Raw genomic sequence first — 21,952 nt, forward strand, 5'->3', positions numbered from 1 at the left:
TGGTGCTGCTGCCTTCCTCCTCCTCCTCCTCCTCCTCCTCCTCCTCCTCCTCCTCCTCCTCCTCCCCTCCAGCTAAGGATCCAATGATGGTGGAGGGCAGCTGAAGCTTCGTCTTGTTTCCTTTCCCAGGTGCAACTAGCAAAGATTTCAGTCCTGTGCACAGCAACATGAAATAAATCCCACTGAATGCCATGAGTCTTAACTTGCAGATAAGAGCATACATAGTCAGAGTAGAACTAATCAGAACTGTTTTTCTGTAATACACCACCTGGTTGTCTCAAGACTGAACTCATATCTGCTAGCAAGTGCAGATGTAATCTAGATGTGATAAACAACACATTATCTCCAGAACAAGTGTTGGAAAACGGTAGCTTAATGTCCATTTATTAGCCATTGCCTATGATTTTATCCTGGCTTAAGATGCTGGTGAGGAAAAGGACCTTAAGCTATTTCTGTTGCAACAAGGAATTGTAGTTTAGAGCAGGATTGCAGCCTTGAAGCAGAATGCAGGAAAAGTTGAAAAGTATGGCACGTTTGGATGGTGCTGTCTCCAAAACAGTTGTCAGCACCTAGAAATAGAACATCTCATGAAAAAGGTTTCCAGTCCAGACATCTCCCTCCAATATCAAGTTTTCCATGTGCAAAGAAGTTTTTGCATAGATTTTATGAAAAGTGGTATACGCCTATAAGACCTTTTCCTCCTCAATTCTACTAATTGCATAGGTTGGCTCTGAAAATGCTATAAATGCATTTGATGTGCACAGGTGTCCATGTGGGGAGAGGTGGTGGTTGCAACATTTGGTTCTGCATAAGGGAATCCATAAAAAAAGGTGTGTAAATGTATAAAAGTTGATATTTGAGCCTAAGTGGGGGCTGGCATACAAGATAACCTGTGCACAACTTTGGAATCATCTGTCTAATTAAATGTGCCTTGACTGCAACAGAAGCTGGAAGAGCTCTCTGCAACTCAGATTTACACTGGGATTATTTACATTTAACTGTTGTGGCTTCCCCCCAGAGGCTCTCAAAGAGCTGTGATGAAGGTCCAAAGGTTCCCTCTTTCAACAATGCTGGCCACTTATTAGAAACAGAAGCTAGGATCATGAGTAGGAAGGGATTTCATAGATCTGGTCCAACCTTCTGCTTAGGGCAGGATCTCACTCAACCACCCCCATCAGTTGTCCATCCGGCCCCAAACTGAAAACTCCAGCAAAGAGGAATCTACCACACCTTCAGGCAGCCTGTTCCATTGCGTGATGCCTTTTACTGTCATGAAATTCCACCTCATACTCAACTTGAATCTTCTTCCTCTTAATTTCAACCATTGGACCTTTGTCCTCCTCTCAATTTTGTTAGAAAAAAGACCTGGCCCTTCTTGCATGTAACAGCCTGCCAGCTCCTTATAGACCACTGCAATTATTTCCTTTTGGTCTTCCTTTTGGCCAGCTGAACATGCCCAGCTCCTTGAACCATTCCTCGTATGCTGTGGGTTCCAGATCAGTATGGTAGCTTTCCTCTGAACGTGCTCCAAATTCTCGGTGCTCTTTTAAAGTGGGGTACCCAGAACTGGATACAGCATTCCAAGTCTGGACTAATCAGTGCAGGTGCCACTGGAGCTGGATGCCAGGCTGTTGTTAGTGCCGCCAAAGATGGCCTTCGCCTTTTTAGCTCCCAGTGGTTAGCAGTGGTTGTTCAACCAGTCTGACCCTGTAGCATGACTGTGTCTGTTTCCCCTGCATGGCCTGTTGCCTGCAACCCGTGGCCTGGCTTGGAATTCAGGGGCAGGAATGGGGCAAGGGTGTTTCTGCTGTGAAAAGCAGAGCTCGCTCAAGAAGCATAAGAGGATCCATTCTTCCATCTGTTCCAGGATGCCTTTCCTGCATCCTGAGACCACACGGATCCCTAACTTGACAACCTGCATTTATCCCCTAGTTTTTCCTCTGGTGTTCATTGCCTGTGCCGTGAGCCAAGTGTTCCCTTGCACCCTCTCCTTTGCTGAAGAGCTTCTCTGCTTGGCACTGCCATGGGAGCTTTTGCATTTTCATCCTCAAATTTGGGTTTTCTGAGGAGAAAAAGGAGTCGCTTCAGACAAGGCTGGCTGTGGGAGTGACTTTTGCTGGTTTGTTTGTTTTGTGGGAAGCCCCGAAACAGCAGCTTCAGGACGGGTCCAGAGGAGGGAGGGAAAGTAAATGGGTTCTGCAGAGATTGGGGAAGGAACGCCACAGCTGAAGTAAAGCTGAGCTTGCAAGTTGCCAGTGGGACTGAGATTGGTAGACAGGGAGAAGAGGGGGCCTGCCCTCTGGATTCTGTTCTCATGGCCATGGAGTTTGGGAAGGGCTGGTGGTTAATTTATTATCTCTTCCACCATACGCGGAAGGCCCCAAAATGGGAGAGTTGTGCCGAAATGCAATCAACTCCCCATCTTTGAGGTCCAAAACCAACTTCCCTAAAGCTCGGCATCTCCCCTTACATTTGCTCTCCCAATGCTTTGGGTACTAACCAAGAGAAAACTCGCCCAAGTGATCTGTGCTCCTCAGGTCTGGATGCCACTGGAAGATGGTTATCTAAGAGCTTGTTAGAAGATGCAGCTAGAGTAGTAGCTGCTCCATCTGCCAGATCCTGGAGCAAACTGCTCCGCTTAACATATTCTACAGCCACAGACAATCGGCCACAGGAAATGGCCATCAAACTGCACACTGGGGTTGTCCCTGTTGTCCGCTCCTGTGAGGTTTTGGGGATAACTTCCTCCTCCTGCTGCTCCTAGCCCCTTCCCCATACTTGCATCTCTGCAGGTTCTGAGGATTCCTTGGGGGCCTCCCAACCCACCTGTTCTCCAAAACTCAGTCTAAGGACTTGTGATGGAATGTGAGGATGGCCTTGGAAGACTGGGGTAGAGGGGAGGAGAGATGCCTCCTAGGGAACAATCAGATAAAAGAGAAAGAAGCCCACAACAGTGTAACCATCAGAGGAAGAAACTAGGAAGGGTCCACCCTAATTACTCAGGTTGTAAATAGAGAGGGTGGGAGGCTTGTACTCTCAGACTTGCAAGATTCTGTTAATTTAACCTTACAATAAAGTAGGATTAGCTCATCTCGTTGTGTCTCCTGTCTGATTTACCTGGGAGGACTGACAGGACTAGACAAAGTAATGAAGGCTTTTCTTTTTTTCCCCCTCCCCCCTTGTGGTGTGCTTACTTCATGCCTCCTCCCCAGAGGAAAAGACTACGGTACTCTGACCTGGATTTTGAGGTGAGTGCCCACCTGGGGTATAATTGAGTGACACCTTTTGGCATATCAGAAATTCCAGTTGTGCCCTGTCTTTACCTGCTGGCCAGACAGTTATCTAGGCTCTATAATGATACCCCTGGGATGGATGGTGTCCAGTCAACCATGTTCTGGTGGGAGCTGAATTTGGGGGACAGTGTCCTAGGTGGGAGCTCTGTCTTTGAACTCACACTCCTGGTGTGGGGGATGGGCTGATAGGTAGTTGCCCAGAGCTATTTGTAAAATATTTATTCTCTTCCTATCTAAGATTGCATTACCTCTTTGATGGCCATGAGTCTGTTTAAAGTTGTCATCAAGCCAACGCATGAGCCAGGGCACTAGCCTTGATTTGGCATTTTCCTTAGATTTTATTTATTTATTTACTTATTTATCTAATTTATCCCTGCCCATCTCCTCCCATTGGAGGCCTCTGGGCAGTTTGATTATGGAGAGATTATGGAGAGATCTGAATATTTGGGGCATGACGATCTGCGTTCATGGGCAGACCATCACATGGGGAAGTTAGGTATCTCTTCACTTTCCTTCTCCAGCAGGGAGGGGGACCAATTAGAAAATCAGTCCTGGAGTTTTAGGGAATCTGTTGGGTTCTGGAATGTTCTGGAGGAATTTCCAGAACAGTGAACTTTTTGGGACCTCTGTTGATCTATGGAATGGAAACAGAATAAGCCATTGATAACAATTATCATTAAGACCTCTCTCTGGAACAGTGAAATCCAGTGTCATTGCTTCTTCAGGAAACCACTAGAATGCAGATGCTATAAGACTCATTCATGCCTATTACACAGTGGTGAAGGCTGCCGAGAAAGCTTTCTGTGCAATCTCCATTACATCCTCAAGTAGCTGTCCAGCAGAGCTCTTTAAAGTGATTAAGTGTTTGTTGTCATCTGCTTTGGAAATCCCAATGTTGGAACCTTCAGGGATCTGCAGTGACAGATTTGTGAGGCTTTTAGAGGATAAAATCACTTGTCGTTATATTATCATGAACTCTGCATTTGCTGCAGTACATACCAAGATGTCCAGGCCATACCTGGCCGATTTCTATGAGATCACTTCCAGTTTATAAGTCTCAAGGACATCAGTAAGATTTGTGAGGAATCTTTTGGCCTGGTTTGAGGAGACAATAATCAGGCATGGTAAATGACCTCCTGCAGAAGAGAGATATTCTTCATCCTGGTTGATCTTTCAGTGGCTTTTGATAACATCAACAATAATATCCTCCTGGAGCATCTCTGTGAGTTAGGGTTGGGGCCTTAGGTTCCAGTGATGCCAATAGTACTTGCAGAGATGGTTTTGAAGAATTAGACTAGGTGACTGCCTCAGCTATACTGAGGGATGACCACAGTGGCATTTAGCATCTGTATGAAGCCACTGGAGGTAGTTATCAACTTGGGATGAAGTATCATCAATATGTTGGTATTTATTGATACATTCAGAAATAGATACACTGCCTAATTCACAGGACTCAAAGTGGTTTACAATACAAGAAAGAAAAAAAAATGTAAAAAAAAAACTAGCTGAAAGGCAGCAGTATCAGCTCTACACTCCTTTGCCTTTGAAACCATTCAACCTGAAAACTGAATCTGGACAGGTTGGAAATCAAGGGTGTGGGGAGAATCCAAGAATTACCAAGTTTGCTTCACCTAATGGGAAGGCACTTCCTGCTTGAAAGAGCAGGTATGTTATTTGGGGGTGATCCTAGGACTATCAATGTCACTGAAGCCCAAAGAAACTTATCATGCATCAGCTGAAGCTACTGCATGGCCTGCTGTGTAGCTACCAAGATAAGCTCCAGGTTTTGCTCTTGACCTAGAAATGACTTCAGGACACCTGACAGATTGTTTTCCATGTCACAGACCACATTGATTGCTAAGATCAACTGGGAAAGTCCTCCACTGGATGCCAAGAACCACAAGCTGATCAGGCCTCCTCAGTGTAGCCTCTTCAATCTGAAATGTTCTCCATCCTGAAGCGCTAGAATTCTAAAATGTAAGGGTAGAAGTGAGCCTGAAGAACATCTAATCCAACCACCTGCTGAGTGCAGGGATCCACCACTGCTGTATCCCCCAACCGATGGCCATCAAGAGTTTATATCTCTTAGGCACTTTTTAAGTCTACTTTTTCACTGAGACATTACTGTGTAAAAGTTGTGTGTGTGTGTGTGTTTTCATTTCATTTTTGTCTTTTTCTTCCTGCACTGTTTAAATTGAATAGTTGGTACTGTTTCAGTCTGTTTTTTGCATTTTACATTATTGCGAACCAATTTAAGATCTGTAATTATGGGCAGCTCTGCAATAATAATAATAACCGCAATCGTAATAATAACCCCTCTTGCCCAGTGATCTTCTGAAACTTCAGGAATTAATGGGGGAGAGGTTTTTTTACAAATGAATACATATTCTTGGCAATTTGCTAATCCCAGAATTCTTGGGGGGGGGGGGAATTGTGTCAGTGTAACTGGCATAAAACTGTTGCAAACTTCTAGTGCAGAATGCCCAGGACTCTGCTGTCAATCTGCTTTTGACTCAGGTGAATTTGTCAAGTTTAATTTTGCTTAGATTCTTATTTCCAGATCAGCTGGGGAGCGGCAGGAGGGAAGAGAAGATAGAATTCTATTTTACGTGGACCTTTTTTCTAACGTATAAAAGAGTGTGTGCTGTTTTCTAATATAAGCATTCTTTTCCAAATGAGTTCCCTTCTTATAATACATTTCAGTTATTTTTTGCCAGTATAAGCATTTTGTGCCCATTTTCACAAATACCTGCATTTCCTAACATCTGGATTTAGGAAACAGCTTTGCAAAATTCAGAAAAACATGAATATTAAAAAGACAGTTGCGTTATGGTCTGTGTATTGGTTCTGGAAATAAGCGTTAAGGAAATCTGGAATAAATGCAAACTAAACACATTTTTCACGAAACCCTACTTTACAGCAGTATCTTTCACCTTCAGCTCAGGACTCAGTTTTATTTGTTTTCTTAACGCTCACCTGTCTTGTTTCTTCTCTCCCCCACTTCCCTTCTTGTCAAAATAGGAAGGCTGTTTGTGAACCAGGTACAGGTTCTCTGCAGTTACACTTTCGACCACATTTCTGGATTGATGTAGGGCAGAGTGAACGTCTTGTCCCTCCCCAGCAACCCCCCGTAGTGACAGAAATTTCAACTCAACCTAAATGCAAAACCTTCAAAACCTAGAAACAGCAATGGTGTTGTGGATTCCCAGATACATTTCCCAGTAATCAAGAGAACAGTAAGATATCCCTGTCCTGGATACTTCCATGTCTAGCTTGACTTCGAATGTCTCTGGGAATCATCTGTGCCCTTGCATTGTTTCAAGTGGTGTGGCTGAAAGTAGCATCTGACCAGGCCTGAGTCATCTGGTCGTGTGGTCAAAGTAAAATTTTCATGCGTGCAAATTGCATGCATCCTTCTTACTCTTCCAGATTGCTATGATACGATCTTCACATACTCCTCCTGGTGAAGCAGAGAAAGGCTGTGATCCTCTCATCCTTGCACGGGTTCCTAACTGCCACTTTTCCATATGTTCTGTGCTGTGACATGTCACCAGTCTGCTAGTTAGTTATGCTTTATGATGGGTGTTACTGTTGGCAGTGTTCTGGAACATCTGTTTATTGATTGATTTCTTTGCTTATTTATTACATTGGTGTGCTCCTGAATCCTTCCAGGCTCCCTTCAGCTTACAACAAAAAGTATACAGTACAATAAAACAGCCATGGTAAAGAATGCTCACTAAACCTCATAACAGCATAACACGAAGTACAATATTATAAAAGTAAAATAAAACCAGATACCAACCATGGGTACACGATTCCCAAAGTATTGATGGTGATCAGTCCCAAAGGCCCTTTGGAAAAATTTAATTTTGAAGCTTCTGGAAGGCCATCCCCAAGTCTAGGTTTCTGGTTTCAGCCCCTGTCGCCTCATGAGATAGCCTGGACCTCTTTGAATGGGTTGACTCCGGTTTTGTTATTGGTTATTATCTATCTATTAAAAGCATTGCTGCCCTGTTCTGATTGGAAAAAGGTCTCTGAGTGGTTTATAGACAAGTATAGTAAAAAAAAAAATGTGGAAGAAGATAATCCCTGTAACCTTCAGGTTCACAATCTGAAAAGGCAGAATACAAGAGGAAAGTTTGATTGGGAGGGGAGAGGAGAACAAAAACATGCTGAGCCCAGTCTTTGATTCATATAATGTCCAGTTGTAATGCACCTGAAAACTATTCTTCTTCTCATTGTGACAAAACAAGATGGAAGCAGGTCAAGGAGAATGCGCCCCAAACTGTTGGTCCTTCCCCTGAGCCAGTACAATAGCCTAGTCCAGTGTTTCTCAATCTTGGCAACTTTAAGAGGTCTGGACTTCAACTCCCAGAATTCCCCAGCCAGCAGGACTGGAGTTTGATTCTGGGACTTGAAGTCCACACACCTTCAAGTTGCTGAGGTTGAGAAACACTGATATGCTTCCCAGCTCCATATTTGCAAATATAATCATTTCCCCAATAGCTACTTTTTGGTGAATGTCCATCTGTGAGTATGCACATGCACACATGTGCACATGCATGAAACTGAAGATTAGCCCCTTAAACACCACATCACTTTCTAGTCCTAGGTGCCAGGTTTTGTTGTCCCAACTTCATGCTTCAATGCCAGAAAGAGGAGCATCTGCTGGGAAGCTAAAAAAAAAGTCAAGATGGTGCTGTGACTATGGAACCCAAATCCCATCTCTTGTTTATGGGCATTGCATGACACACATAAGGGGTGGGCCTTCAGACACAGCACCATCTTCACTTTTTTGACTCATCTCTTCAGATTTCCACTTTCACTTGTATTCAGAGAGCTTGGAAGAAGGTTGGCCACCCTAACTGATCCACAGAGTAGGTGACAACTGCACCTTCTTGGCCTGAAAAAGAGGGCCTTTGCCTCCAGAAAAATACTGGGGGGTTGTTTGCCCATTATAAGTTCCCCTGCCCATTTTTCATAAGCACCCTACAGCAGAAAACAGGGAAGCATACTTTACCTTGCCTAGAAGGATGGTGTAATGCAAAGTGAGAATGAAGACAGGGGAGGAGATGCTACCTAGGGAACGACCAGATAAAAGGGGGAGGAGCCCACAACTGAGTAATGGGCAGAGGAAGAAGCTTAGAAAGGATCTGCCCTAACTTGGTAGGCCGTAAAAAGGGACAGCAGGAGATTTGTACTTTCAGACTTGCAAGATTCTCTTATTGTAGCCTTACAATAAAGTAGAATTAGCTCATCTGGTCGTGTTTCCTGCCCGGTCTACCTGGGAAGGCTGACAGGTGGTGGCTGAGCTAAGCTTCAAGGGGGTATGAAGACAGCTCCCCCACTTGATTCTTCTGCCATTTTAGCCACAGACGTTGGGTGCTAGATGCGAGGGGAATTGCTCCTCTAACCAAACAGCCTCTAGTGACTTCTCTTTTCCCTTCTGTCTCCCTCCTCTCATCTTGGGGATTGTTGCTGTGAACCTTTGTAGAAAGTTATGCACACCAAGAAACGCCACTCAGAACTGTACCATGAGTTGAATCAGAAATTCCACACATTGGATCGGTATCGTGCTCCAGCCACTAATGCTGCAAAGGTAAGGATGGGAGGACAAGAACAAAAGGCAACTCCTTCTCAGTGAGACAAGGAAGGGGGCTCCAGAGAGCTGCAGGCTGAGAAGCAGGTTTGACACCCTTGAAACAAAAGTCTAGAATCTCAGAGTTGGAAGGGGGCAGTTACTTGGCTGAGCCCAACCCTCTGCTCAGTGCAGGACTCCAGATGAAAGCGTCCCTGATTGTAGAGATTTCTTCCACAACAGTGGAAGAAGACACTAGCTAGATGCTTAGTCATTATTAATGCAAGAGAAAGACGACTGGCTAGAACACATCCAAGGTATGGAACTCACCATCTCCTGGATAACACCATTGTGTGCAAAGCGCAAGGTGGATGAAATAATGTAATTGGTACAAAGCATTCCATTTAAGGGGTTGACTGCCACTGGAGTGTCTAAGCTTCTTATACACACCATCACCATCACCACCGCCACAAAACAAAAACAAAACCCAGATCCTGGTACATTTATTAATCATGGTGAAGAATGATTGCCAGGATAGCACCTCCATGCTGAGAGGTTCCCAGTCTCTAAAGCAGTGTTTCTCAACCATGTCAACTTTAAGATACGTGGACTTCAACTCCCAGAATTCTCCATGATCACTGGGGAATTCTGGGAGTATAAGTCCACATACCTTAAAGCCGCCAAGGTTGAGAAATGCTGCTGTAGATATTCCCTTTTGAGGGAGAATTGCAACTGACCAAACTTAGGGGTCTGACTGAAGTCTCAATACCTCTACACGTATCATGGACCCTTCTACTAAAGATAAGTAGTCTAGACTAAGTAGTCTAGAATTTACACGAAGAGTAGAACAAGGGGTTGGAAAACCTTGCTTTTACAAATGAGTGAGTTAGTTTGTTAAATACAAACCCAGAGTCCCTTCTTTGGGGGGAGATGGGCGGTGATAAAATTGGACAAACAGACAGACAAATAAATAAAATAATTTTAAGATGCATTTAATCCAACAAAAGATTCAAGTGTTTTGGATTTCTCAAGGATGGTTAGTAAGGGCTGGATTTCATTGTCAATGTGCTGAAAGTGTAAAATGAAAGAAGGAACGTAGAAATGTGGTTTGGGCCTGCTCCAAAATGGTGCCTTTTTGGTTCAATAAGAATAAGTATGCTAACAGGCACAGAAGTAAGTTTTGTTAATGTGACATTGAATTATATATCAAATATTACAGTTCATTGATGTATGAAAAAATGTGGATTTACTGGACTATAACTAAAAAATGTTTTACTTTGATGGAACACTCCATCTGATTTTAAAGCTTGGATTGATGAAATGTCTTCGCTCTCCCCCAATTAATTTATTTTTCACTGGCATAGAAGAAGGATGACCAATACTTACCTGTGCAGTCAAGGTTTACTTTGTTGTTTAAGGATTTAAATTACTTATTTGCAAATTCTGAAAGGAACTAATCTGAACTGTAGTTTCAGAGCTAAGATGTAGATCAAAGTTTAAGTCATTTTATCAGAGTTCTTAAAATTTCCACTCAGATGTTGACTCAAAAACATAACAAAATATATTATAAAGTGCATAATGTAAGAGACAATACATTTAGAAATGTGTATTTAAATATTATTTTAATGTGGTTTGTTTTAAAAAATCACTTTAATGTGGAAATAAGATAGGATGCATTTATAGTTGAATATAACAGGGGAAGTATTAAGCAGGAAATCATCAGATTCATTTTTTAACTGATTTGCCTGTTCAGTTTTGACTTACCTAATTTTCACTTTAAGCAGAACAAAATGGACTTCTTCACCAGTATTTGCACTCTTTTTTAGATTTTGTGATGCAGTTTTAAAAAGGAAAAGGAAACTCTGCACAATCATATTGGTGTGTTAGGAGAAATGGATATAAATGAGTATAAAAATGGTGCTGGCCTTTCTTTAAAAACAAAATCACAAACTCGGATGGCCAGCATGCATCTGAGTTTGGAAAAATTATAAACAGATCTAAAACAAAGTGATTCAGACACATATACACCCACACCCACACATACGCATTATACACACACACACACACACACACACATACTTACATACGTGCCAAGGGAATCAGACTTTTACAGCTAGAAATGTCAAACGTTGTGTGACCTTGGCTGAATTGGATCATGAGGTGGAGTGAAATGGAGTAACACGACCCATCTGGGCTCTTTTCATGCAGAGAGAAAAGCGGTGGAGCGTCTCTTCAGGAAGCGGTGAAAAGCATATAACCAGCGTAAGTACTCTTTGAAGGAAGAGAAGAGAAGAGAAATATGCACCATGCAAGAGGATATTTAGGCTTTTTAAAAAAAGTAATAAAGACACCCTCAAGTCAAACTCAGCCAGGCAGTTTTCTTGGCAGTGTGACAAAAGTAATTAGCAATTTGCCTGGCGGGCTGTTTTCACGCATGGCTTCCCTACTATAAAGATTTTCACTACAGTTTGCTTCGTGCAATGAGTGAAGCTTCTTTCATAAACCACAGTTCAATTAATCTTGAGCTGCATGAACCCAGCCCTACCTGAAGACTGGGTGTAACGGACGCGGGGGTTTTGCCCAAGGAACATTGGGCATCTTCGCTTAGAGCCCTGTGGGTCAAATTCAACTTCAAATATCTTTCTTACAGTCTTAGACCAGCCTTTTCAACAGAAGAAGAAGATTAGTTTAGGGGGGGGGGGAAAGGAAAACAATAAAACAGTGAAACAACATATCTAATTAAAAGTATTGTGCAATTGTATAATTCAATAAAAATATTTGGCTGCCTGGTGTGTGAGTGTAGAGTCAGCATCCCTTAAAAAGAAATAAACGTAAAATCTATCAGTGTGACCTTCAAATTTGGAGATGATTGGGGAGATCAGAGCATGAGTTGGGGCATCATAAAAAGGACACCGTATGAGGACATAGGCAAGAGTTTCCATCTCCCCAGATCCACAAGGGCAAAGTCTCTATAGATAAGGAGTCCCATGAAATCTTGGGACGTTAAAGCGTTAAAGCGGGCTCTGGAAAAGGCCCGTCTCTACTTAAGTTTAAATTGTACAGATACCCTGTAGTAGAGAGTAGCTCTGTGGGTCATAGAGGGTTTGGTTTCCACCTTGAATAATAATAATAATAATAATAATAATAATAATAATAATAATCATAATCATAATCATAATAATCTTCTTCTTCTTCTTCTTCTTCTTCTTCTTCTTCTTCTTCTTCTTCTTCTTCTTCAGCAAGAGCTAACCAGCCCAGAGAGCCAGCAGCAGAAGCAAAAGTCTTGGAGTACCTTCAAGGCCATGACGCTCAGCTCCCTGCCCTCCAAGCCACGGGAGAAACTGAAGCTGCACTCGGCCGACTGGGAAAAGCATTGCATGAGCCTGGATCTCTCGGAGGGCGACTTCCAAACAGAAGTGTGAGCCTCGTGGACTCTGTGCTTTAGCAAACTATAAATATATATAAATATAAATATATATATATATATATATTTTTCACACTGACACTTTGGAAAAATCAAGCAAATCAGGACAGACAGACAAGAGTTTCTTCCCATTCTGGTGTTTTTCTGGGGAGACTTTTTTTAAACTCGGCGCTCTCTTTAGACACACCCCAAGGAGGAAGTCAAGGAGCACCACGGACGCTGTGCTCCTTCCCCAGCTGCCAAGCAGGCACAGCTGCACTCACCTTCCCACAAGCCTTTCTCTGCCCCACTTGCAGATCCTATGGGGACGTATTCCTTTCAGCATCGGTAGGTCTCCTGCCCCCACTCCTCCCATTTCCCCACTAGGGTTCACTGCTGGGACACAGAACTGCACTCCCAACCATACTCGTGACTCTCCATTTGTCCCTCCACCGGGCAAGGGAGGGCAGGAGATCCTGCCCTTTTCAGGGACCAGAGAATGTTCTTCGACTCCCTCCCTCCCTCCCTCTCTTCCTTCCTTCCTTCCTTCCTTCCTTCCTTCCTTCCTTCCTTCCTTCCTTCCTTCCTTCCTTCCTTCCTTCCTTCCTTCTCTCTCTCCCTTCCTTCCTTCCTTCCTTCCTTCCTTCCTTCTTTCCTTCCTGCTTTTGCTTGTTTGTTTTTAAATCTGGGTATTTCCTTATGCCATGCACTGTGTGCCCTAACAGCATTCTGGGATAGAAGTTCCCACCAGCTGCCTCCTGTCTTCCCCAATTGCAAATCTCACTTGGAGGATAGAAGCAGGGAAGAAAACATTGCCACTTTCTCAATTCACCCCACACATGGCTGTCTTCCCACCTGTTTCTCCCTACCCAAGTCCTCATTCAGCCCCAACCCCACTTCCTATATATCCCAGGCCAGGCGGGTGCTGTATTTGTTGGAAATAAAAAGAGAAAAAAAAATCACTCAGTGGATTGTCTGCTACTGTTGTCATTTTCTTTCGGTTGATAAGGAGTCAACGACAGTTAAGAAACCAAACCTGTACGAAGTGAAATATAAATTGAAGAACTTGTGCCATTTTTTTTAAACATAGTAAGACTTCCATTCATCCTGGAGAAACCCTGCTCTGTGTGGTCACTAAGAGTTGATGCCAACTTGATGCCTTTTTACAGCAGGAGGTATATTTTGGGGAGTCAGGCATGAGATAGCAAACTTCAACTGTCTGGGTGAAATTCATCCAAGTTGGACAAAATAACTTGCTTCTTTTTTAAAATGTAGGGTCTTTTCCCATAACTACATTTGGAAGGGAGCTTGGAAATATCCTTTTGATCTCAAGCATCAGCACGCTTCAGTAGAAGTTCCAAATAATTTTGGTGAGGTGGCTGTTGAATTCTGAGAAGCCTGTGCAGCTGAAATTTCTACCAGGGCGGAAGAATTTGCCTGCATTTTTTTTTCCTCTATCAGATTTCATTCCACTTGATGAAAGAGAAATTGCTTTCAAAACTCTTTCAGAGGAGAAGACAACCTTGGGGACGTTCTTCTGGTGGAATGTGATCGTCTGACATTTCCAGGGGGCCATGACTGTGCACTAACTTCCTTCTCATTGCACCATCTGAACCTACCTGGCTTTCCTGCTTCTGTTCAATCCCAAAGGAACAGGAACCAATAGAATTGTGTCCCAGGGAACTTTTCACTGAGTGGGACATGCAGATAAACCATAAGGCTGGCTGGGGAATTCTGGGAGTTGAAGTCCACACATCTTCAAGTTGCTGAGGTTGAGAAACACTGCCGTAAGGTATCCCGGAGACACCATCTAGTGAAATGCGCCATGTATTGTCAAGAAGCCTGAGAGTAAGGTAGAAAAATGGAAGTCTTTTTTGCAGGGGGGGAAAAAAACAACTAAGAAATAATAAGGTAGATTTTGGCACCGAGTGAGCAGGAAGGCATTCTGCAGCAAAGGGGGTTTTTTTGGTTTTCAATCCAGTTCAGCTTAGCAACATTTCTGAGAAGAGATAGGGCTACAGATCTCTGTAAGTTCGGCTAAGGTACATCTCTGCTGCCTGGAATTGCTGCCTCTCAGTATTCCCAAAACAGAAGTTAGCACAATCTATGATGGTTTACTCAGCACTAAACCCCACTATATCCAGTGGAAGTTAATTGCAGAGCTGGCCAAGCATGCAAGGAGCCCTGCTCGGATTGTTGCCAGTGTATTTGAAGAAGGCACTCCACCTTCCTTCTGCTGACACCCCTAAGTCCCATTGCAACCCACCACCTTGTCCTTTTCCTCCAGCAGAGAAGAATACATTACCCTTGCGAAAGACAGTCACAGTGACAATTGATGTTGTGTCCTCTCCTTGATAGAGGAAGTCTATGGAGCTCCCTTCTTTCCTGACACCATAAGGCAGTGTTTCTCAACCTTGACCAGGCGTGTGGACTTCAACTCCCTAAGTTCCTTAGCCAGCATGGCTGGTTGGGGAATTCTGGGAATTGAAGTCCACATGTCTTAAAGTTGCCAAGGTTGAAAAACCCTGCCATAAGGAATGCAGTATCCTCCTGCCTGGGCCACGGAGACTGAACTCCAAAGTCTATGATCCAAGGAGGAAGAAGACACCAACTGTGCTTTTTCATCAGATGGAAAAGAGGAACAGCCACACAACTGTCTATTGCCTTCCATCATTTTACGGAGCCACAGAAAAGGGGCTGGTGGGCCAGCAATCTTCGGCCTACAGCCAGGACCATCAACAGGAGATCAAAAAATTCAAGATGGCAGCTTTGAGCAAGATAGCCGCCATCTTCACCTTGTTGTCCCCCACCCATGGATGCCCCTGCCTACAGTTTACCCAGTCATACCCTGAGAAGAAGCAGGAAAGTTTTAGCTGTTCCACTGAAACTGGTCCTATGTTTCTCTGATGGACAAATTCATGTTTGGGAGCTGAGGGAAATGAATGGACAACTGGCCAAACTTCTTCAGGAAATAAGACATTATCCATGGATTTCTCAAGAGCAGTAGCAACAGACCTCCTTGCAGGGGTTCTTGCTGAGGTCTTCCCTTACAAGTGAATGGAAGTGGAGGAAGCCAGAGGTTGTAGATCAAAAGACAAAACACTTTACTGTGAACCGCCCAGGGTCCCCCATGTGGGGGAGATGGGCAGTGCTAAAAATATGGCAAATAAAATAAAATAAAATTAAATTAAATTAAATTAATAAATGAATAAATAAATTTGCGTGTCCCTCTTGGCCAGAGGCCACAAAATAAACAGAAGAAACACACTCACACTCCACCTATTCCTTGGAAGGAAATGGTGAAAGCAAATTCTCTTTCATGCAACTGAATGTAAACTGGTGAGGAAAAAACTGCAGGAGATTGTCTGTGTGATGGCTCGAATGTATGACTTATCTATGTATTTGTCCATTCAATTGATATGGCCACCAGTCTATCCAAGAAAGTTCTGGGTGGTGAACAAACAAAACTGGGCAAGAACAAAACTTTCCATTCAAAACAAAACAAAACAAGCAATAAAAAGCCCAGTACAATCTCCATAATCACCAATTGCATACACCCCATGCCAGGAGCAATGCCAGATCTACACAGCCTTCCAAAAGGCCAGTAGAGCTGGGACTGTCCAACTTTGCAGAACATGGCTATGGGACCAAGCAGAGCTACATCTACATGGCTGAATGTTTCTGCATTGCTATAAGTAGGAGTGCCGGGCAGAATGAGCATAATGATCCTGCCCACTGATCCACCTTTGTGGATAAGCTCCACAAAGCCTACCTAGAAATGCTGGAAGAGCTCCATATAGCTGCTTACCATGCCCAAGTCCTTTGAAAGGAAAATGAGGTGTTTGCAGAGCTCCTAATCAGCTGCCTATAATGGCTGGTGGGTCTCAGACCTACAACACTGAAGATTTTCAGAAGGCAGATTCCAAATGGAAGTTAGAGAAAAAGCTTTCAGACTGGAGCAGCTGTTTGCCAGGTGAACCAATTACCAGGGGAAGTGGCTGTCTTCCCTTCACTGGTTATGTTGAAGTGGAGAAGAGATGGTCATTTCTCTGGAATGCTCTAATTTGGATTCCAGCACTGAGCAGGGGGTTGGGCTCAGTGGCCTTAATTGGCTCCTTCTAACTCTAGGATTCTGCAGAGGAGGCTAACAGGTCTGCAGAGCTAAGTTTAAACCATCAAATATTTTGGCAACTGGGCAATTAGTCCACTGGCAGCTGGGATCAATGGATGGAATTGGGATTTTGGGTGTACTGCAGCAGCACCTCCCCACTGGGAGCCAGAGATGATACTGCAGCTTATTTGCCTACAGGTGATCTGGGGAGCCAGTTAGGTCCTGATGGTCTTATATAAAGATGGTCTTGGGTCTGATTTCTCAATGCAAGCTGCTGCTTGTTGCTCAATCTAATTATACTGAGGTTCATGACTTGCTTCTTTCCCTGATTTATTCCACTCCTTGAAACCTGATTATCTGCCTGCCCTGTATCTTATACCTATCTGGAACTTCTCAAGCTCCTGACTACATTCAATCCTATCACAAGTGTGCAATTTCTTTCATCTTGAGAATCACAGTGGGCATGTGTGGGTTGCTTTTTATTTCTTCTTTAATTGTATTTATTTCTTTGCAATATTTGTATAGCCGCCCATTTCGCATTGTGACTCTGGATGGCATACATAAGAAAACAAAATACATAAAAGTAAAATACATAAAAACCAAGAAAACCACAATTTAAATTTAAAAAACAATGTAAAAAACAAAATGGAAGCCAGCATACAGAGAGTGAATCAGTTAATGATCATATAACTATCCAACAGGCTCCACTCTGTCATGGGATCCCCAACCTCATTGACAAAATCATGTTTTGAGGACCTTCCAGAAGCCCAACAGGTTGGGGCCAGCCTCACCTTGGTGGGAATGATGTTGCACAGGGCGGGGGCTATGGCAGAAAAGGCTTTCCACCTAGGGCCCACCAGAAGAAGCTCCCTAGCTGACAGGACCCACAACATGCCTCTCCTGCAAGACCTGATTGGACAGGTAGATGTCACTGGGGAGAGGTGTTCCCTCAGATAACCTGGCTTTTAAAGTAGGGCTTTAAAGGTCAAAACCAGCACCTTGAATTGGACCTGGAAACAAACTGGTAACCAATGTTGCTCACAAAACAGAGGTATAACATGTGCATTTCTTGAAGCACACATAACTGTCCGCACCACCACAGTTTGCACCAGCTGAAGCTTCCAGATACTCTTCAAGGGCAGCCCCATGTAAAGCACATTGCAGTAGTCCATTTGGGAGGTGACTAGGCCATGAGTGACTGTGAGTAAAGCCTCCTCCCTGAGGAATGGGCACAACTGGCATACAACATGAAGCTGTGCAAAGGGCCTTCTGGCCACGACTGCCATCTGTTCTTTGAACGGGAGTCATGAGTCCAGAAGGACCCCCAGATTGTGCACTGGTCTGTTTGGGGCAGTGCAACTCCATCCAGGACCAAAGATGGTAAATCCCCAGATACAGAAGGCCCCAAAGCCCAAAGCCACTCAGCCCTACCAGAGTTTAGTTGAAGCCTGTAGTTCCCCATCCAGACCCCCACAGCCTCCAGGCACTAAGGACATCAACAGCATCACTTAACTCACCAGGGGTGGAGATATATAACTGGGTGTCATCAGCATACTGATGATGCCTCACCCCATGGCGATGGATGTTCTCACCCAGGAGCTTCATGTAGATATTAAAGAGGAGTGGAGAAAGTACCAAATCCTGTGGCACCCTGCACAGTAGGGGCCGAGAGTGGGCCTTCTTGCTCCCAATCAACACCAAATGGAACTGGCCTCAGAGAAAGGAAGAGAACCAGCACAACACTGTGCCACCACCTCCCAATCCCCAAAGCCGATCCAGAAGGATACCATGGTCAATGGTATCAAGAGCCACCAAGAGGTCAAGCAGAGCAAGGATGGATGCACTACCCCCCATCCCGCTCCCATCAGAGATAATTCAAAAGCACAACCAATGCCATTTCCAGGCCTGAATCCTGACTGAAAGGGGTCCAGATAGTCCATTTCATCCAGGGTCTTCTGTAGCTGCTGTGCAACCACCTTCCCTAGAAAGGGAAGATTGGACACTGGACGAAAGTTGTCCAGTATGGTGGAGGTCTAGCGATAGCTTCTCAAGGATGAGGCAAACCAATGCCTCTTTAAGAGGTGAAGGGACAACCCCCTCCCTCGAGGAAGAATTCACTACTGCTAGAACCCGCCCACATGTCACCCCCTAGGCAGCCTTAGTCAACCATGGGTCTAAAGGCAGGTGGCTGAGTTCACAGTCATAAGGACCCTGTCCTCTTCCTCTCTCCAACAGTTCAAAGTATTATAAAGTACTATATACTTAGTTTATTTTGTTGTTTTAAATATGTATTTTATTTCATTATGGGGAGGGGACTGGGATTAATGGCAAATCCCCCCTCCCATAATAAGCTCCAGGTTTTTTTTTTTCTTCATCATGAAAGGCAGTAAAGACAGAAGCAATTTTTTCAGTGTCTAGCACTTGTGCTGATAAACAGAACACTGCATCTGTTTGATTCACTGTTTAATAGCTGAAAGAACAAGTGGAAAAGGGACATAATTGGAATAGGTGGATCTGAAGAGGCCATTTGGGAGACTTTGGGGTGAAATTGGTGTCTTAAACTCGAGTAACGTGAGATGGGATGGGATTATCATTTACAAAACCTGAGTGCTAATAATCAGAATCAGAATGCCTCCTACATACCAAATTCCTCCTCCTTCTATTTCATGCTAAGTTAACATTCTGGGAGAATCTGGAGTGCATGCATTAAATTAAAAGGAGCAGATGATGAATCTTCCCCATTTCAAAAGCTGCAATGTCTTTGCCAGAATTGCTGTGTGGCAATGTCTCCTGTTAAAACAGCTTTTGACATCTAGATTTGGACTTGTACGTCTCAGTGCTCAAAAGCCCTTTATTTATAGAGGATTTAACAGACCATCTACAAAAATAAAAAGCCTACAACTATAATTTATAAATGGTTGTGAAAGTATGTTCAATTACACATTCAGGAGTTTAGGTTGCATGGAACAGGGAATCAGAGTATCTAATAAATCCACACGAAAGGAAAACTAGGATTTTGGCATCCCCAAGTTGTATTTCTTTAGACTGAAAATGGCAAAGAATTCAACAAAAGGGCTTTGGGGTATGCGCGTGTTCAAAGCACAACACTGTTTCATACAATGTGGTCTTATGAATTAGTGGTTCCCTTTCTTGGCTAGAAGTTAGCAGGCCTATTAATTTTACTTTGGAAGATTCATTGGTTCTTACAGATGCGCATGCTCTTTGCCACGACGTACCAGTGGTGTGACAATTAACAAGAGGGCAAAGGAGATGGGCACCGTGTGTTCTGGGGAGTGCCAAAAGGTTGATACCACAATAATAAAAGTACATCTATTCTCTGCCAATTGCACAATGGTGGAGAAAGTCACCTGGCTCAAGGCCGTGCATTGGTGAACATGTGGAAGCTGTTAACAATTACAACACAGCCTTCCACAGTCTAGTGTTTACTCAATAAGCTGAGCTTTCAATACTTGGAATTTGCAGCTGACATCTCTCCATGTGACAATTTTTTTACAATACCACATCCCTGCAAGGAATGGCATATTTCATGCTGCCTCTGCTGCTCTCAGGAACACTTGCACCTCCAGTTCTACCAGATATGACTCAAGCCATGCATAGTGGCTATGTGGCTCATGCCAGTAAAGGACATATTAACCCTTAGGAGATCACCTCAATAGACCTCTATTATGTTTGCAGGTGGAAATCCATAACCTCCTTGCAACGTTCTTCCTCCCAGGAGGCTGCCTCTAGTTTTGGGTGTCTCCTTGTGTCCTTTCCATCAGGCTTGGCCAAAGACATTCAATGTCTCAAGGCCACCCAGACTGGCAGCAGAAGCTTTCTTTGAGTCCTCTGTCTCACTTGAGGACATCAGGTCAGTTGGGAGAACCAGGGAGCATCATGAGCAAAAAGAGCACCGTCCCTATTAACCAGTGCACCTTGTGCCTGGTTCCTACTCAGGGAAGTATCCAGGACCACAGTGCTTGTTCAGGTACATCACACAAGCAAAGTCTTCTCTGAACAGGCACAACTCTGCTTGGACTGTGGGATGCCAGCTGATTGCCACCAAACCTGCTTTCCTCGTCAGAGGCCTGTCCAAAGGAATGACAAGGCAAGGGAGGAGCTGCTGCTGCTACTGTCTTACTTGCTGCCAGGGGGAGCTGCCCCACTCTGCCAAATGGCATTGCTGGTCTTGCCCAAAGCTGCAGGGTGTCTACCAGCTGCTTCCTGCTCTTCCCTGTTTCTCCTTGTTTCTCCCTGCTGTCTTCTCTTCTCTGCCTATTATTCTCCTCTGGCTTCAGGTTTATTCATTGCAGTCCCATTAGTGATCTGAAAACCAAAAAAAGAAACTAAAAACAAAACAAAAAGCAAACCAAGACACACTCTCTGACTGCAAATGGGTTCATTTTTTAATGGAAAGAGATGGCAGTCTAATTGCTTTCTGAAGCAGAATGAAAGGAGTCTAGCCTGAAGGAGGAGGAGGAGGAGATACCATGTGGAGCCATTCCTGAGTGTAAAGTTGCTGGGGTCTCTCTCTCTCTGCCCCTGCTGGCACGCACCCCCAGGATCTGGGATGCAGCACTCCAGTTGACCACCAGATGGTAGCAAGGAGATACAGAAACACCAATTCTTTGCTGCCATCTCACAGTCTTACAGATTTCCGTAGCCCTATCTCACTCTCCACAATTCAGGGGAAAAATCTTGCATCCATCAGAGGTGGTGAAACCTGCGACTGTTCAGAATCCCTACAGAATCTTTGCAGTGAATCTTGAGTCAACCAGCATGGCTACCTAAAGTTGTGTGAGATACATGCACACACCTAAGCATGTTGGAGCACGCCCAGAGGAAGGTAACCAGGTTAGCAGGAGAACACAGAAGCCTAGAGTTGGAAAGGGCAATTTACGCCATTAAGTCCATTCCTCCAATCAGTGTGGGAATCCAGGTTAAAGCATCCCAGATAGATGCTGTCCAGCTTTTGTCTGAATGCACTCAGCAAAGGAGAGCCCACCATGTTTCTGGATCATTGGCTACCCTTGATAAATTGCTCCCTCTCTCAGAAAGTTATTTTAACCTTCCATGGAAACCTGCTTTCCTGTAACTTAAATTCATTATTCTGTGCCCTTTTCTGTGGGGTGATCAAGAAGACGACTTGGCTGTTTTTCTCACACCCTTCCAGATACTGAGAAAGTGCTACCATTTATCTTGCTTGTTAATCTTTCTTCGAAGCTAGGCCCCGCCCCCAGTTTTTGCAATGTCTTCTCAGGATACTTAGATCCCAGTCTTCTGACTAGCCTTTTGCCCTTCCCTTCACTAGCTGGAGCTTTTCTGAATCTTCCTCAAATTATGGTACCCATAAATTATGGATGCAGTACTTGGCACCCGAATCCCATGAGGACTGGTTTAAAGAACTGGGCAATTTAAGAGAGAAAGATTAAGGGAGATCCAATGTTGGTCATATCATGACAGAAGAAAATTGTTCTCTGTTCTCTGTAACTTTGGAGAGCGGACTAGAACAAAAAGGGTGGAAACTGAAGGATAGCTGAGTTCAACTGAACATCTGAAGGAACATC

The 21,952-nt window shown here is 44.0% G+C and overlaps 1 protein-coding gene across 1 annotated transcript in view; it reads left to right on the top strand.

Annotated features, from left to right (window-relative positions):
• ADGRB2 (adhesion G protein-coupled receptor B2) overlaps nucleotides 1–12,784 on the top strand; it is a 158,363-nt gene extending 145,579 nt beyond the window's left edge. Inside the window, 4 exon segments of the mRNA XM_063312278.1 lie at nucleotides 3,213–3,248; nucleotides 8,788–8,892; nucleotides 11,080–11,133; nucleotides 12,111–12,784. Of these exon segments, the coding sequence (XP_063168348.1) occupies nucleotides 3,213–3,248; nucleotides 8,788–8,892; nucleotides 11,080–11,133; nucleotides 12,111–12,293 (378 nt within the window). The 3' untranslated portion in view covers nucleotides 12,294–12,784.
• Nucleotides 12,785–21,952: the final 9,168 nt, after the last annotated feature.

The sequence above is a fragment of the Candoia aspera genome, chromosome 10 (assembly GCF_035149785.1).
Source record: "Candoia aspera isolate rCanAsp1 chromosome 10, rCanAsp1.hap2, whole genome shotgun sequence".
In the NCBI taxonomy this organism is placed as follows: Eukaryota; Metazoa; Chordata; class Lepidosauria; order Squamata; family Boidae; genus Candoia; species Candoia aspera.